General features: G+C 44.8%; 1 protein-coding gene across 1 annotated transcript in view; it reads right to left on the minus strand.

Annotated features, from left to right (window-relative positions):
- Positions 1–16,888, minus strand: part of rasa4 (RAS p21 protein activator 4) — a 223,312-nt gene that overhangs the window by 22,554 nt on the left and 183,870 nt on the right. The window contains exons 11-15 of the mRNA XM_078225114.1: positions 14,950–15,014; positions 14,428–14,540; positions 9,067–9,259; positions 7,518–7,655; positions 1,085–1,229 (exon numbers count right to left, since the gene is read on the minus strand). Coding sequence (XP_078081240.1) covers positions 1,085–1,229; positions 7,518–7,655; positions 9,067–9,259; positions 14,428–14,540; positions 14,950–15,014 — 654 coding nt within the window. The remainder of the gene's footprint in view (positions 1–1,084; positions 1,230–7,517; positions 7,656–9,066; positions 9,260–14,427; positions 14,541–14,949; positions 15,015–16,888) is intronic.

Genomic DNA, 16,888 nt, shown 5'->3' on the forward strand with positions numbered 1-16,888 from the left:
GATTCTCCAACAAGCTTGCTGCCCCCAGATAAGACACCCTAATCTTGACACCAGCACCCAAAGCCAGTTCTTGTTACAGTGTACCTTTGCACGCGCACAACGCACGCACGCACATGCTGATTATCAGCCTGTTGAACCGTGTTATGAACGCTCCTTCTGTGACCAATAAGTTCTGACATTGGATTTGAATTCGGAGTTTGTGATACCACTGTGCCACAAAACCTCCTCCAAAGCCAGTGTAACAGCACCATCGTAGGCCAGGCCACGGCAGATGGTGGAATTTGAATTCAGTTTTAAAAAATCTGGAATTAAGAATCTACTGATGACCATGAAACCATTGTCGATTCTCGGAAAAACTAATGGTTCACTAATGTCCTTTAGGGAAGAAGATGTGTTGTCTTTACCTGGTCTGGCCTACATGTGACTCCAGAGCCACAGCAATGTGGTTGACTCTCAACTGCCCTCTGAACAAGAGCAACTAGGGATGGGCAATAAATGCTGGCCAGCCAGCGATGCCCATGTCCCATGAATAAATAAAAAATAAATAAACAGAAGGGGGAGAGTCCCTCATCATCACTTGTCTCCCAAGTGGGGCTGAGATTGTTCACACAGTGGGACAAACTTTGAAATTGTTTTAATCCATGAATCCCCCCCCCACGGAGCATCACCAAGTGGGACAAACATATCCAGAATTTTCACAGCTTTCCTCCCCCAGTAAACTACTTTTTCATCTTAAGGAGCATTTATTAGAGGGACTGTTCTTCCTGCCAAAGTGCAGGTTGAATGATGTGGGTGAGGGGCTGTATGATGCACACCGTTGCCAAGGCAGGTTGCTAGGATTCTGAACGACCCTACCAATCACGTTTGACAGCTTAAGCTGTGATTAGTTATAATTCTTCCTTTTGAATAGAACATTAATTGGATGCCATTGCTTGTTGAATAGGTGGGAAAATTGAACCTATAGTTAGACACTCCACATTACCTCACAGGTTTATAAATACCAGAATGATGACTAGTAAACACCGGTACCTGGGGATTAATTAATGCATTGTTTCAGTGAAAGATGTCTTCTGAATATATTCACCTTCATCCTCCTCAATGTCAATGAGCTTGATGATGAAGTCTTTAAAAAGCGTGACTCCTTGGACAATAAGAGGCTGTAGTGGTGCCATCCAGATTTCCTTCCCCCGGGCTACATTGGTATCCATGTTGCCAATACTTTGGATTGCCTGCAAGATGGAAAGTTATATATTGTAACAACATTGCATTTGTATAGTGCCCTTCAAGACCGCAGGATGTCCCATTGCATTTCACAGCCAATCAAATACCATTGATATGTAGTCACCCTTGCATTGTGGGAAACATAGCAGCCAGTTTGCACACAGCAAGGTCCCACAGTATAACGAAGTAACAACCAAATAATTTGCTTTTAGCCATGTTGGTAGAGGGATACATACTCCCTGTCAACAAAGCTAATTTACTGCTTGTTGCTGCTCCATTGTCTGTGTTTCCTGAGAATCTGGTTCTGATGTTCCTCTTCATTACTGTGGTATCGTTTCCCAATGTTTTCTACTTATCTCGTTGTGCTTCTGTACTCTTGGATCAAGAGAGCCAGTAGTTAAGTCTGACGTCTGATCTTTTAATAGTTCCTTAGTCTTGTCTGTTTAACGCCTGTGTGGTCACCTTACACTTCCTTTTCAATTTCAACATAAACATTTGGTGTACAATCACTTACATTCTGTAAATACTTACTGAACCAGTCAATTCTGACTTTGTAAATGTCCTCTAATAATGAATGTTTTATATGCTATTATCGGATGCTTGTGTTTATGTTGTCTGTCTCACTCTTATTTAGTACGAGGTTTATCTTCAGAATATGGAGTTATGTGCTGTCGGGTGGGCTGCTTATATAAGCATAGGATCACATTACACAGAATGAGGCCATTTGGCCTCTTGTGCCCATGCTGGCTCTTTGAATAAGCCATCCAATTAGTTCTACTCACCCCACTCTCTTTCCCCATAACCCTGTATACATTTCCTTTTCAGTTAGTTCTTCAATTTCCTTCTGAAGGTTACTATTGAATATGCATAGATTATAACACCTTATTGTCTAAATAAAGTAAGGTTAAAGTAAAGTTTATTTATTCGTCACAAGTACGCTTACATTAACACTTCAATGAAGTTACTGTGAAAATCCCCTAGTCGCCACACTCCGGCGCCTGTTCGGGTACACTGAGGGAGAATTTAGTATGGCCAATGCACCTAACCTGCACATCTTTGGACTGTGGGAGGAAACTGGAGCATCTGGAGGAAACCCATGCAGACACGGGGAGAACGTGTAAACTCCGCACAGACAGTGACCCAAGCCCGGAATCGAATCTGGGTCCCTGGCGCAGTGAGGCAGCAGTGCTAACCACTGTGCCAACGTGCTGCCCCCTCAATATTGCCTCCTCATCTCTCCCTCTACTTTTTTTGCCAATTGTTTTAAACCTGTGTCCTCTGGTTGCGAACCCACCCACCAATGGAACCAGTTTATCATTCCTTATTCTATCAGAACTCCTCCATTTTGGAAACTGTTATTAAATTTCCCCTGACCCTTCACTGCTCCAAATGGAACAATCCCAGCTTCTCCAGTTCATGCCAATTCACTTGGAACTCCTTCAGGTGCTGTACGCTGCCTAGCTTTCCATTTACCTGTCAGGACCTATGCCACGACATAAATCCAAGTGTACCAGACCAGAGTCAGAGTAAAGGACACCAGAGTCAGCTAAAACAAATCCTAATGGGGGAAAAAACCTTCTCCTTTTTAAGTGTGCCCTACAAGGTCAACTGATTGGTCCTCGTTTGGAGATAGGGCTACGATGTTACGTAGCTATAAATTTAGGCAGGATATGGTCATCAGGTCATTCTCCCACAGGATTAGTGGGACATATTTCTGAATAAATAACCATCTACCCTCTTCACTGACCGGCACAATGAAGACATTTTGAATCACATCACAGGTTCTTGCTCAAATTGGTAATCCAGTCACATTTCTCTTCTTTTTACTGCCTTTTCCTCATTCACACTAAATCCTGTTCACTCATTATCCCTGTATTCATGGTATAAGTTAGTTACTGGTCCCCAGAAACCTCTTTTTCAAATTCTCACCCTTGTTTTCAAATCAGCTTACCCACCCCCCTCCCCGCTTTGTAATCTCCTCCAGTCTGACAACTCACTGAGGTTCCCTCGCTCCTCCAACCCTGGCTTTTTGAGCATCCTTGGTTTTAATTGCTCCACCATTAGTGGCCGTGCCTCTAGTTGTCTCGGCCTCAACGCTGGAATTCCCCCTCCAGCTCTCCCTCCCCATTTTCACCCTTTGTACAACCTATCTCATTGGCCCACGTTTCTGACCTAAACTCTACCTCTTTGGCTGGTTCACATTTTTTTTGGCTGCTCACACTCTTCAGAAGCACCTTGGGGCTTTTTACCATGTTAAATGCTCTCTAGAAAGACAAGTTGTAATCACAGGACTAAAAGCAGACTGGGTGACCGTTTTGCAGAACACCTTGGCTCGATGTGCAAGGATGATCCCGACATTCCCGTCATTTGCCATTCCATCTCATGCCCACATGTTTGTTCCTGGCCTGCTGCAATGTTCCAAGTAAGCCCAATGCAAATTGGTGGAACTGCATCACTTCTTCCGATGAGGCACTTCACAGCCTTTCGGACTTAACATTGAGTTCAACAACTTCAGACCATGAACTCTCACCTCTATTTTTTTTCCAAGCTCCACCCCACAGGGCTACCTGTAACTTGTTTTGCTTTCACAGAGCACTGACCCTTATTCTGCTATCTTACCTTTAGGCCACTATTAACATCTTCTTTAGTCTTTAACACAACCATTAACGTTCCCTTTGACCTGTGTCCATGACATCTTTGCCAATCTTTCCTGAGCTCTCACCTATCCCTGACCTTCTATTCTGCTCCACTTGCTCCACCCTCTTCAGCAGTATGAAAGCCATCACATTCCTATCCCTTTTCAGTTCTGAAGAAGAGTCATGGGGTGGTATGGTGGCACAGTGGTTAGCACTGCTGCCTCACAGCGTCAGGGACCCGGGTTCAATTCCGGGTTTGGGTCACTGTCTGTATGGAGTTTGCATGTTCTCCCTGTGTCTGCGTGAGTTTCTTCCGGGTGCTCCGGTTTCCTCCCACAGTGCAAAGATGTGTGGGTTAGGTTGATTGACCATTCTAAATTAATCAGGGGATTAGCAGGGTAAATATGAGGGGTTACAGGAATGGGGCCTGAGTGGGTTTGCGGTCGGTGCAGACTTGATGGGCCGAATGGCTTCCTTCTGCACTGTAGGATACTATGGATATGGGGTCGAAACGTTAACTTGGTTTCTCTCTCCACAGGTGCTGCCAAACCTACTGAGTTTATCCAGCATTTTCTGATCCACAATACTTCCATAAAATTCACCTTTTCATCTTTGAAATGATGAAAACAATTCAGCTCCGATCTCACCGAAGAGATGGGTGAGATCCTAAATGAATATTTCTCATCAGTATTTACTGCTGAGAAAAGCATGATGTTAGGGAACTTGGGGAAATAAATAGTGATGTCTTGAGGAGTGTACGTATTACAGAGAAGGAGGTACTGGAAGTCTTAAAGCGCATCAAGGTAGATAAGTCCCTGGGACCTGATGAGGTATATCCCATTACATTGTGGGAGGCTAGGGAGGAAATTGCGGGTCCCCTAGCCGAGATATTTGAATCATCGATAGTCACGGGTGAGGTGCCTGAAGATTGGAGAGTGGCAAATGTTGTGCCTTTGTTTAAAAACAGCTGCAGGGAAAAGCCTGGGAACTACAGGCCAGTGAGCCTCACATCTGTGGTGGCTAAATTGTTGGAAGGTATTTTGAGAGACAGGATCTACAGGCATTTAGAGATGCAAGGACTGATTAGGGACAGTCAGCATGGCTTTGTGAGTGGAAAATCATGTCTCTCAAATTTGATTGAGTTTTTTGAAGGGGTAACCAAGAAGGTAGATGAGGGCAGTGCAGTTGATGTTGTCTACATGGACTTTAGCAAAGCCTTTGACAAGGTACCGCTTGGTAGGTTGTTGCATAAAGTTAAATCTCACGGGATCCAGGGTGAGATATCTAAATGGATATAAAATTGGCTTCTTGACAAAAGCCAGAGGGTGGTTGTAGAGAGTTGTTTATCAAACTGGAGGCCTGTGACCAGCGGTGTGCCTCAGGGATCAGTGCTGGGTCCACTGTTATTTGTCATTTATATTAATGATTTGGATGAGAATATAGGAGGCATGATTAGTAAGTTTGCAGATGACACTAAGATTGGTGGCATAGTGGACAGTGAAGAAAGTTATCTCCAATTGCAACGGGATCTTGATCAATTGGGCCGGTGGACTGACGAATGGCAGATGGAGTTTAATTTAGACAAATGCGAGGTGATGCATTTTGGTAGATTGAACCAGGGCAGGACTTACTCAGTTAATGGTAGGGCGTTGGGGAGAGTTACAGAACAAGGAGATCTAGGGGTACATGTTCATAGCTCCTTGAAAGTGGAGTCACAGGTAGACAGAATGGTGAAGAAGGCATTCGGCATGCTTGGTTTCATCGGTCAGAACATTGAATACAGAAGTTGGAATGTCCTGTTGAAGTTGTACAAGACATTGGTAAGGCCACACTTAGAATACTGTGTACAATTCTGGTCACCCTATTATACTAGGATGCTACTGGGACTTGACGGATTGAGTTATAAGGAGGTTGGATAGACTGGGACTTTTTTCTCTGGAGCGTAGAAGGCTGAGGGATGATCTTATAGAGGTCTATAAAATAATGAGGGGCACAGATCAGCTAGATAGTCAATATCTTTTCCCAAAGATCGGGGAGTCTAAAACTAGGTTGAAGGTGAGAGGGGAGAGATACAAAAGTGTCCAGAGGGGCAATTTTTTCACACAGAGGGTGGTGTCTGGAACAAGCTGCCAGAGGTAGTAGTAGAGGCGGGTACAATTTTGTCTTTTAAAAAGCATTTAGATAGTTACATGGGTACGATGGGTATAGAGGGATATGGGCCAAATGCGGGCAATTGGGATTAGCTGAAGGGTTTTAAAAAAAAAGGTGGCATGGACAAGTTGGACCGAAGGGCCTGTTTCCATGTTGTAAATCTCTATGACTCTATGACTCTATTCAAAATGCAGGCATTCCCAAACTTTGGCTTGCAGTGGGGTTGCACGATGAGATTTTGGTGTTGTAAGGTCCGAGCCTGTAATAGCAGAGATTCTGTCCTGGGACCAACTCCAACATCCCATGATGTGCATACCGGATTTTCTGTTTTCCCAGCTCGGAGCTTGCTGGGAGTGACCAAATTTCCCAAAGGCACCCTCAACGGGAATTGTAATTGAAGGAACAGTAAGTGAGGGAAGGAGGACATGTTGGAATTAGAGGGTTGAGGATAAGAGGGTAAAGCCGTGAAGTAGCCTCTGAGTGAACAAAACTCCTGGACTCCTCATTGGCATCGTTCACTAGTCTGCAACTGAGCAGACTGAGAGCCTTTTAATAATTACCAGCAAGTTGCTGGTCACACCATGGACAAATTTAATAATACAGTAGTGAAGGCTACTATCCTGCTGTTTTGTTTTATTTTGTCCACCTGCTCAACAGCTCTGTAGTCACACCAAGTCTGAGGCACTAAAATGGGGGACACACAAGGAAAATAATTGGCTAGCACTAGCATAATGGATTTCAATCCATCGTTTGCTGAGTGGAGCTCAGTACTGGTGACTCAGGATTTTCCGGCAGCACCCACCCCTAAACTGGACGATCCCATCCGAGGTCAACGAACCTTTACATGGTCTGCCCCCATCCCCTGTCCATTGCAATTCCGCCCAGATATCCCGGATAATACTGACAACATTCTTTTCATTTCACCTTCTGCATGTGGCGCTTGGGAAATCGGAGTGTTCGAACGTTGACCAACAATATCGGTTTCTAGATTAAGGTCTTGAGTTTCTTGTGTTCCGTAAGTGTATCTCACCCATTTGGTCAAGGAGAAAGTGCGTCTGCACCTCCCCACAAACTCATCAGCATAAACCCGAATGTAAAAACTCCCATGAGTGACTCTTCGGATGGGTTCCAAAGATCACGAATACTTGCAGTTGTGACCGTAGATCGTTTACCCCTATGCTTTTCCAATTCTTTCCATTATTTGGCTGGATCCGTCCAGGTAAAACTATTATTTGGATGGAAAGCATGAGAGAGCTCAGGTCCCTACACAGGACTTTCAGAGGTTATTTTCCTGCTCCTTATGGGGAGTGACACTCAATGGGATCACATTGTGAAACACACGAGTCGGGAATTTCCAGCCATTGTGTCATTTTCACCGGCATTGCTTGTGAGTAGGAAGGAAAGCTAAAACCGGATTAATTCCAGCAAGGACACAGTAGCAATTCAAATTGAAAATCAATGAAATTTATACTAGAAATTGTCAAACCCCCTCTCCCGGTCCCAGATCACCTTGGCCAGAAGCAGCAAGGTCCTGCTGGTCTGTGCATCTGCATGCTTCGGGCAGAGATAGAAGAGTTTGGGAGACATGATGGCCGGTGAGAAGAATCGTAAACACAGGAAGCTGGTCACTGCGATGTACTTGATGTTCTGTACAGAGAGTAACAGGATGATTAATCAGAGCACAACATCTCCAAGTCCACCGCCTCTTTCAACAAGCTTTCCAACTTTCCCCAAGTCTTGCTCCTTTCCATACACATATCCCATTCCTCTTTATAAGTTGCAAATGAGGCTGTTTCACCGAGTGTGATCCAGATCATAACTTGCTGCACAACATAAGGTAACTGGCTTCAATCACCGCCAGAATCCTTAGCACAGCTGGAGTTCCTGTGCCAGTACATATTTAGTTTTAATTTACAGCTTTCATGCTTTTTTCTTAATGAGAAACGACATATTAGACAGTATTTATTAGCACTGAGGCTATGGCATTTAGAGGAAAAGGGAACATGTCCACAATGAACCTCCTCCTCCATCCCCTAAGAGGTCATTGGTGACCATGAACTTCCATTGGATTGGTCCATGATTATCCTTGGCAAAGTCCTGAGGTGGTTTGCCATTGACTTCTGCAGTGTGGCGGACCAGAAAACGCTTCGGTTCTTATCACCTTTCAGAAGCCATACTGGAAGAATTTACAGACTGATAATCAGCCTGTTTGGCCAAGTTATGAACACACCTTCCATGGCCATCAAATCCTGTAGTGAGATTTGAACTCTGAACTTCTGGCCCACTGGTAGAGACGCTACCCACTGCGCCGCAAAACCGCTTGTCCACTACAATAATAGGCCAAAGATCATTTTCTCCAAGGGCGGCATGGCGGAACAGTGGTTAACACTGCTGCCTCACAGCGCCAGGGACCCGGGTTCAATTCTGGCCTTGGGTCATTGTCTGTGTGGAGTTTGCACGTTCTCCTTGTGTCTGCGTGGGTTTCCTCCAGGTGCTCCAGTTTCCTCCCACACTCCAAAGATATGCAGGTTAGGTGGATTGGCCATGATAAATTGTCCTTTAGTGTCCCAAGATTGGGTGAATTAGCCATGGTAAATGGGTGGGATTACTGAGATGGAGCGGGGGAGAGGGTCTGGGTGGGATGCTTTGTTGGAGAAACAGTGCAGACTTGATGGGCCAAATGGCCTCTTCTGCACTGTAGGAATTCTACGATTCTATGAATGTTGCTCTGTTATATCAATGAAAGGCTCTAACCTTTCACAGGGGTACAGAAATGAGTCAGAGAAGAAATAAAACTGACTGGAATTCATTAAATCACATCGGTGCACACACTACAAAGGTTTCAACCACATAGTACTACACCCATCATTAACTACCTGAGATAAAATATCACATCTGAACCTTTGAGCAACTTTCCTCTTTCATAAACTAATGGGATGATGTGCATTTTTTTTATTTCAGAGTTGAGTATTTTTCACATCCGTGCACAGAGAGACCCGAGCAGACACAAGAATCTCGAGAAAGCTGCTAAAGTCAAGCAAGCTTGTGCAGCACGCACCTTGTAGAGATCCTGAGGGAATCTCTCCTCCACACTTTTAAAGAGTTGCCTGAAGGTGGCTCTGATCATCGAGGGACACTGTTCCACTGAGTTCACCATGGCTTTGACGAGCTCTGTCAGGTAGGACTGCAGGCACTGTGCGCTGTGCTGAATAATATCCACCTCGGTCTGACACCGATGGAGGCCGGAGCAACTGAAATGAGGTTTTAAAACATGATATACACGACTGTCATTGAGGCACACTGTGGCAACATCTGGGGGAGTGGGAAGTGTCACAGAGAATATCTGATTCACTGCCCTTCCATGGTGCCCATCTTTCACCCAACCACTGTCCCAGCACCTTGTGCCCATACACAGTAGCTGGAAGAATGCACGTTGATAAATGGTGACTGAGGCACAAGGAGGTTATGCTGGAACTGTATAAATCAGTACTCAGGCCATATCTTGGGTGCGGTTCTGGGCACCTCATTACAGAAAGGATGTAATTGTGACACAGTGGTTAGAATTGCTGCCTCATAGTGCCAGGGACCCAGCTTCAATTCCGGCCTCGGGTCACTGTCTGTGTGGAGTTTGCATGTTCTCCCCGTGACTGCGTGTGTTTCCTCCGGGTGCACCGGGTTCCTCCCATAGTCCAAAGATGTGTAAGTTAGGTGGATTGGCCATGGTAAGTGTGTAGGGTTACAGGGGCAGGGCAGGGGGTGAGCCTGGGTAAAATGCTCTTTCAGAGAGTCGATGCAGACTTGATGGACCAAATGGCCTCTTTCTGCACTGTCGGGATTCTATGTTCTCCTTGGAACAGAGGAAGCTGAGGGGGGATTTGATTGAGGTGTACAAGGTTGTGAGGGTACTGGATAGAATGGGTGGGAAGGTCCTATTCACCTTCCTTAGCAGAGAGGTCAATGACTTGGGGGCATAGATTTAAAGTGATTGGTAGAAAGATTAAAGGGGTGATGAGGAAAAAAACCTTTCACCCAGGGTGTTGTGGGGGCGCTGGAACTCACTGCCTGAAATGTTACTGGAGGCAGAAATGCTCAACTCATTTAAAATGTGTCTGACTATACACCTGAGGTGCTGTAACCTCCAGGGCTACGGACCAATTGCTGGGAAGTGGAATTAGTGGCTCCTTTTTTTGGTTGATGGAGACGCAATTGGCCAAGTGGCCTCTTTCTGTGCAGTAAACTTGCTATGATTCTACGGAGGTCTCATGCACTGATACTTTCCACATTCTATCAACAGGGCCTATACCATCTGTGACCCTGGAATTGGAACAAGTATGGTACCTGCACCACAAATGCAGTAGAACCAATTCCATAAATCTGATCAAAGGGGCACCTGCAGGTTTAAGATCATAAGAAATAGGAGTAGAACTACTGGGCCCAGCTAATAGCCTGGTTACACTGATTTAAGACTCGAGCCATCCCATAGTGGGTAACACCTCCATAAAGAAAAACTGTCCTTAATGCGAACTATCTCTCTCAATTTAATTTGTCTAATCTGTTTGCTCCCTCTTCCCCTCTCTTTATCTGAGGGTATAATCCGAGATGTGAGGGCAGCGTAAGAAAATAAGGAAAGAAAGAACATGAGGAAGAAAAGGAATGAAAGGAGATAAGAGAAGACACAAGAGAGAACCAGACGGAGGAAGACAGCAAAGGGACAAAATGCAAGAGAATGCACGATAGACAGAACATGGAGGGGAAAAAAGAAATAAAGAACCTGAGGTGGAGAGAACATGGAGTGAGTTTAAAAATATGTTGAATAAAACATGTAAGCGGGCAACATAATAAAAAGTGTAAAGTATTCCACATGGAGTAAAACTGATCAAAGTGATGCCACAAAAACAGAAAACGCTGGAAAATCTCAGCAGGTCTGACAGCATCTGTGGAGAGAGAATAGAGCCAACGTTTCGAGTCTGGATGACCCTTCATCAGAGCTGAGAGCAAAACGAATCAGCAGAGATTTATACTGTAAGGGTGGAGGAGGGCGGGGGGGGGGGGGGGGGGGGGGGAGCTGGAACAGGACAAAGGGAATGTAAATGAGGATACAGAAGGCTGAGGTGGTGTTAAAAAGTGTCAATTAAGTGATCGGAATGCGTGAATGGCAGAACAGAGGTACAGATTGTTAAAGGACTGAACAAAGAACAAAGAACAGTACAGCACAGGAAACAGCCCTTCGGCCCTCCAAGCCTGTGCCGCTCCTTGGTCCAACTAGACCAATCGTTTGTATCCCTCCTGCCTGAGGAATGTGGCAGTTACCCTGAAGCTGTGGTGGGGTGGAGGGGGCTGTTATCAAAGTGATTGCCATATGTTTTACATATACATCAGTGTCACTAAGAGAAGAGATTGAGTTGGTTAGGATCGTACTCGGAGTTCAGAACAATGAAGGGGAATCTCATAGAAACCTATAAAATTCTAACATGAATAGAAAGGGCAGATGCGAGAAGGATGTTCCCAATGGTGGGGGTGTCCAGAACCAGGGGTCACAGTCCCATGATACAGGGTAGATTGTTTAGGACAGAGATGAGGAGAAATTTCTTCACCCAGAGAGTGGAATTCACTACCACACAATGTAGTTGAAGCCAAAACATTGTACGTTTTCAAGAAGCAATTAGATACAGCACTTGAGGCAAAAGGGATCAAAGGAAAAGGGGGAAGGAGGGATCAGGCTATTGAGTTGGATGATCAGCCATGATCATAATGAATGGTGGAGTTGGCTCAAAGGGCTGAATGGCATCCTCCTGCTGCAATTTTCTATGTTTCAGAAATTCCATAGATTGCTTGTTAATTGGAATGTGCAAACATTCTTAAATCTGAAAAGATCACTGCTTTGATTTAGGTGCAATGCCTATTGTACGGTAAAAATTCCTCAGAGAGTGGAGGATATAGCCAGCGTGATATAATACATCAATGAGTTACACTCAACGGTGCACACTGTTTTAGCCTTCTCTCTGCTAAAGGGTGGTGATTCATTAAAGCATGCACTAGACAGGGACATGCTGACTCAACAGACAGGTGCAGAGAATTCATTCATCCGTCGGAGTATAAAGTGAGAATGTGTGGCATCGTGGGCTAGCCTGCTGTGCTTTCATCTTCATGACCTGGCCTTAAACTCAGGGAGTCTCCCTCTTCCAGTTGTTAAGGGTATTACAAGAAATTAGTTGGGTCACATCAGTGCCATTCCCAAGAGTTAAATTGATTCCAGTTTGATCTTCTTGACAGTGACTGGCGTACCGATAATGGGAATGAAAGACACACATTTTGGAGTAGAATAAAAACAAAGTATCGCAGAGGCTGTAAATCTGAAATAAAAACAGGAAATGCTGGATAAACTCAGCAAGTCTGGCAGCATCTGTGGAGAGAACCCGGAGTTAACGTTAATCTGTTTGACTCTTTTTCAGAGCAAAAGAGAGAGATTTTACACTGTTTAAGAGGAGGTGGAACAAAATAGAAGGTCAGTGATCAGTGTGAGCTAGGAGAGGTTGCACAAATTTCATCAAATCATCATAGAATCCCTACAGTGCAGAAGGAGGCCATTAGGCCCATCGAGCCTGCACCGATAACAATCCCACCCAGGCCCTATCCTTTTAACCTGCTAATCTCCCTGTCACTAAGGGACAATTTAGCATGGTCAATCCACCTAACCCACACATCTTTGGAGTGTGGGAGGAAACCAGAGCACCCGGAGGAAACCCACGCAGACATGGGGAGAATGTGAAAACTCCACACTGACAGTCACCCGAGGCCGGAATTAAACCCAGATCCCAGGGGCTGTGAGGCAGCAGCGCTAACCACCGTGACACCCTTTTATGTTTAGGACACAAGACTAAGGAAGTGTTAATGGCAATGTTAAGGCCTACAGAAGGTGCTGATTGTGGCATGAAGTTAAGATAGCAGAATGTGTTAATAGGAGAATAAAGGTCAGTGCTCAGTGAAAGCAAAACTGAAGAACAAGTGACAGGAGGCCTAGGGGGATGGGTGGGGGGGATGGGTGGAGGGAAGGGGGTGTGGTTTGGGTACAGGTGTTAATTGGGATAAAAGAAAATTCTATTTAAAAAACATGGATCAAGATAGAGGAGAAAGTTTACAGTCTAATGTTGTTGAACTCAATGTTGAGTTCAGAAGGTGCTTAATCGTAAGATGAGGTTTTGTTCCTCCAGTTTCACTGGGCTTCACTGGAACATTGCAACAGGCCAAGGATGGACATTTGAGCATGAGAGCAAGCAAGATGGTGAGGTGAAATGGCATGCAGCAGGAAGCTTGGGGTCATGCTTGTAGACTTAGCAAAGGTGTTCTGCAAAGCAGTCACCCAGTCTGTGTTTACTCTCCCCAATGTAGAGGTGGCCAGTCACTGACTTATTTTGCTCCTCTCAAAGTGCATAAAATCATTGCCTCTCTCCATCCTTAACTCTGAAGAAGAGTCAAAGGGACTCGAAACGTTAACTCTGTTTCTCTCTCCACAGATGCTGCTGAGTTTATCCAACATTTTATGCTTTTTATTACATATTTTGCAGTAATGAATGGTCTCCAATTTCAGGCTTTGCTCTTAGGTATTCTGTTAGGTAAGGGACGTGCTATTCATCCCTGTGAACAGCCTCAGCAGCTTGCATGTTGGAGCGAGCTGGTCAATATTCAGCTGGATAATTGTACAACATTGGGGTGCAGCAACAGTAACCCCCGTGATCAGAGCTGGATATCTGTGGGCGGAGCTTCCTGACCTCCCTGTGGGTGGGGCTTCCTGACCTCCCTGTGGGCGCGGCTTCCCTTCCAGTCAGGAAATCGGGGCGGGTGAGGCTTGCAGAACGGAGTTCTCCTTTGGGCGGGATTTTACGAGCCTCGCCCGAGCGAGGATATAAAATGCCGGCCAGTGACCCAAGCCGGGAATCGAACTTGAGTCCGTGGCGCTGTGAGGCAGCAATGCTAACCACTGTGCCACCGTGTTGCCCTAAAGATTTGATAGATAGAATATTCAAGAGGGGAGAGTGGATGGAGGTATCAGCTGTAGAAACATTCAACAGGATTTCTTACCTTTCACAGATTATTGTGCTTTTGTTACCTTACTTAAAAAGAAACTTGAGGTTATTTTGGAAAGAGAAGCTCCCTGAGGTGGTACCCGGGGCAAAATGGCAAATACAGCAACTCTGTGCAAGAATGAGCTTTCCAGAGCACAGTACAGCTGTTTGAAACACATCTGCCGGTTCGCAAAGAATCCAGGACCAAGCACCGCATCCGGATCCCCATTCTTACAAAGTGCCATTGTGTCCCCCCCCCCCCCCCCCCCCCCTCAGTCAAATCCAGTCTTTGTAAATGTTTTGTGGCGGTCTCTGAGTCGGCTAACTGGGTGTGAAAACAAGTGGTCAGCCATTACCCTGCTTCCCTGAACTCCACTTTATTTGGGTCCAGCTCCACGTACTTCTTCTCCTCAAACACTCGGTTTATGGTAGGTCCGAGGATGTTGTGCAAGTATTGCATCCCAGCCACCTGCAGCATTTAACACACAAGCAAATGGCTGAACAACAAGAACAGCATATCAGTAATAATGATCCTTAGTTCCTCATTACCCTCGATTCCCCTTATCCTAGATTGTAGAATAAAACTGCAGAGGAGGGGCTCATGAGGATACGGACTATTCCATGTCTTGGTCATCTGACGCAGTGTCAGACTTATGTCATCGTTAACATCATTGTCTCATTAACATACTCATTAGCCCTTTACTCTACCCCAGTTGTACCTGTTCCCGCCTGTAGCTGATGTATGCAGTTATCTATTCATAGATGTTGAAACCTATGTTGTGAACTGTCTAATCTAACACTATGGAATCCCCCATAAACATTAACAATGAGGCCACTGCCCTACCATTGAAGATATTTCATCCCAGTCTGTGTCTTACCTTTAGAAAACATTCCATGGATTTGGAAGCTAAAGAATTATTACGGAACAAAGTATTCGGTTCACCTGAAAAACACACAAAAGACAGAAAAGGATCGTTTCAGAATGAATGGTAACTTCTGTCCTTTCTCGGCCTACAATGAAATCCGCATCTGAATTTTGTCACTCTCAGCTGCTTTTTGGATACAGCATATTTCCTATGGTTAGACCTGGAAAGTTGCATTCGCCCACACGACAACAATGACTACACTTCAAACACGTCAGGATGTTGTGAGGTGTGATAAGGAGCTATGTAAATTCTCACGCTCTCAGGAAATCAGTCACTCTACAACTGCTAACACTGGTGGTAGTGAGGACAGGAAGCAGATTGAAATATTGAGCTGTTTTGATACTGAAACCTTTGGAGTAAGGATTGTGTAAGGAACGCTGTTACTCCTGTACTCTGGGGTTGGTTCAATTTCTCATAGGGAATTTAATTGGATGAGACATTAATATATGATGTATCCAAAATATTAGGATATTCAGTAAGAACAGCATTCTAATAAGACATAACATATAGGAGCAGAACTAGGCCATTCTACCCATCAAGTCTGCTCCACCATTCAACCCCATTCTCCCACCTTTTCCCTGTAACCTTTGATCCCCTTACCAATCAAGAACCTATCTATCTCTATCTTAAATACACTCAATGACTTGCCTTCCACAGCCTTCTGTGACAATGAATTTCATAGATTCACCACCCTTTGGCTGAAGAAATTCCTCCTCATCTTGGTAAACATAGAAACTAGAAGCAGGAGGAGGCCATTCGGCCCTTCGAGCCTGCTCCACCATTCATTCTGATCATGGCTGATCATCAAATTCAATATTCTGATCCCACCTTCCCCCTATATCCCTTGATCCCTTTAGCCCCAAGAGCTATCGTTTTGGCCTCAACTACATTCTGTGGTAATGAATTCTACACATTCACCACCCTCTGGGTGAAGAAATTTCTCCTTACCTCAGTTCCAAAAGGTTTATCCCTTATCCTCAAACTGTGATCCCTCGTTCTGGACTCCCCACCATTGGGAACATTCTTTCTGAATTTACCCTGTCTAATCCTGTTAGAATTTTATAAGTTTCTATGAGATCCCCTCTCACTCTTCTAAACTCCATATATACTGTAGAATATAATCCTAACCGACGTGGTCTCTCCTCATAGGACAGATCTGCCATCCCAGGACTCAGCCTGGTAAACCTTCTCTGCACTCCTGCTATAGAAGGACATCCTTCCTCAGATAAGGACACCAGAACTGTACACAATACTCCAGATGTGACCTCACCAACACCTTATACAATTGCAGCAAAAAATTCCTATCCCTGTACTCAAATCCTCTTGCTATGAAGGCCAACATACCATTTGCCTTCTTTACTGCCTGACTGTACCTGTGCACTTACTTTAAGTGACTGATGCATGAGCACTCCAAGGTCTCGCTGAATATTCACCTCTCTCAATTTACGCCCATTCAAGTAATAATCTATCTTCTTATTATTGCTACTAAAGTGGATAACCTCACATTTATCCACATTATACTGCATCTGCCATGCATATGCCTACACACTCAACCTGTCCAAATCATGCTGAAAGATCTCTGCATCCTCCTTACAGCTCATCTGCCCAACTTTGTATCATCTGCAAATTTGGAATTAATATACATTCAGTTCCCTCTTCCAGATAATTAATATATAATGTGAACTGTTGGGGTCCTAGCACAGATCCCTGTCACCGACTGCCAATCAGAAAAAGACCCATTTATGCCAACTCTTTGCTTCCTATCTGCTAACTGGCTTTCTATCCATCTTAGGACATTATCTGCAATCCCATGTGCTTTAATTTTACATAGTCAAGGGTTCTAAAGGGTTGTCTCTTTACTTTGAGGCTATGCCCTGGGATCCTAGTCTCG

This window comes from Mustelus asterias, chromosome 12 (genome assembly GCF_964213995.1).
Source record: "Mustelus asterias chromosome 12, sMusAst1.hap1.1, whole genome shotgun sequence".
Classification (NCBI taxonomy): Eukaryota; Metazoa; Chordata; class Chondrichthyes; order Carcharhiniformes; family Triakidae; genus Mustelus; species Mustelus asterias.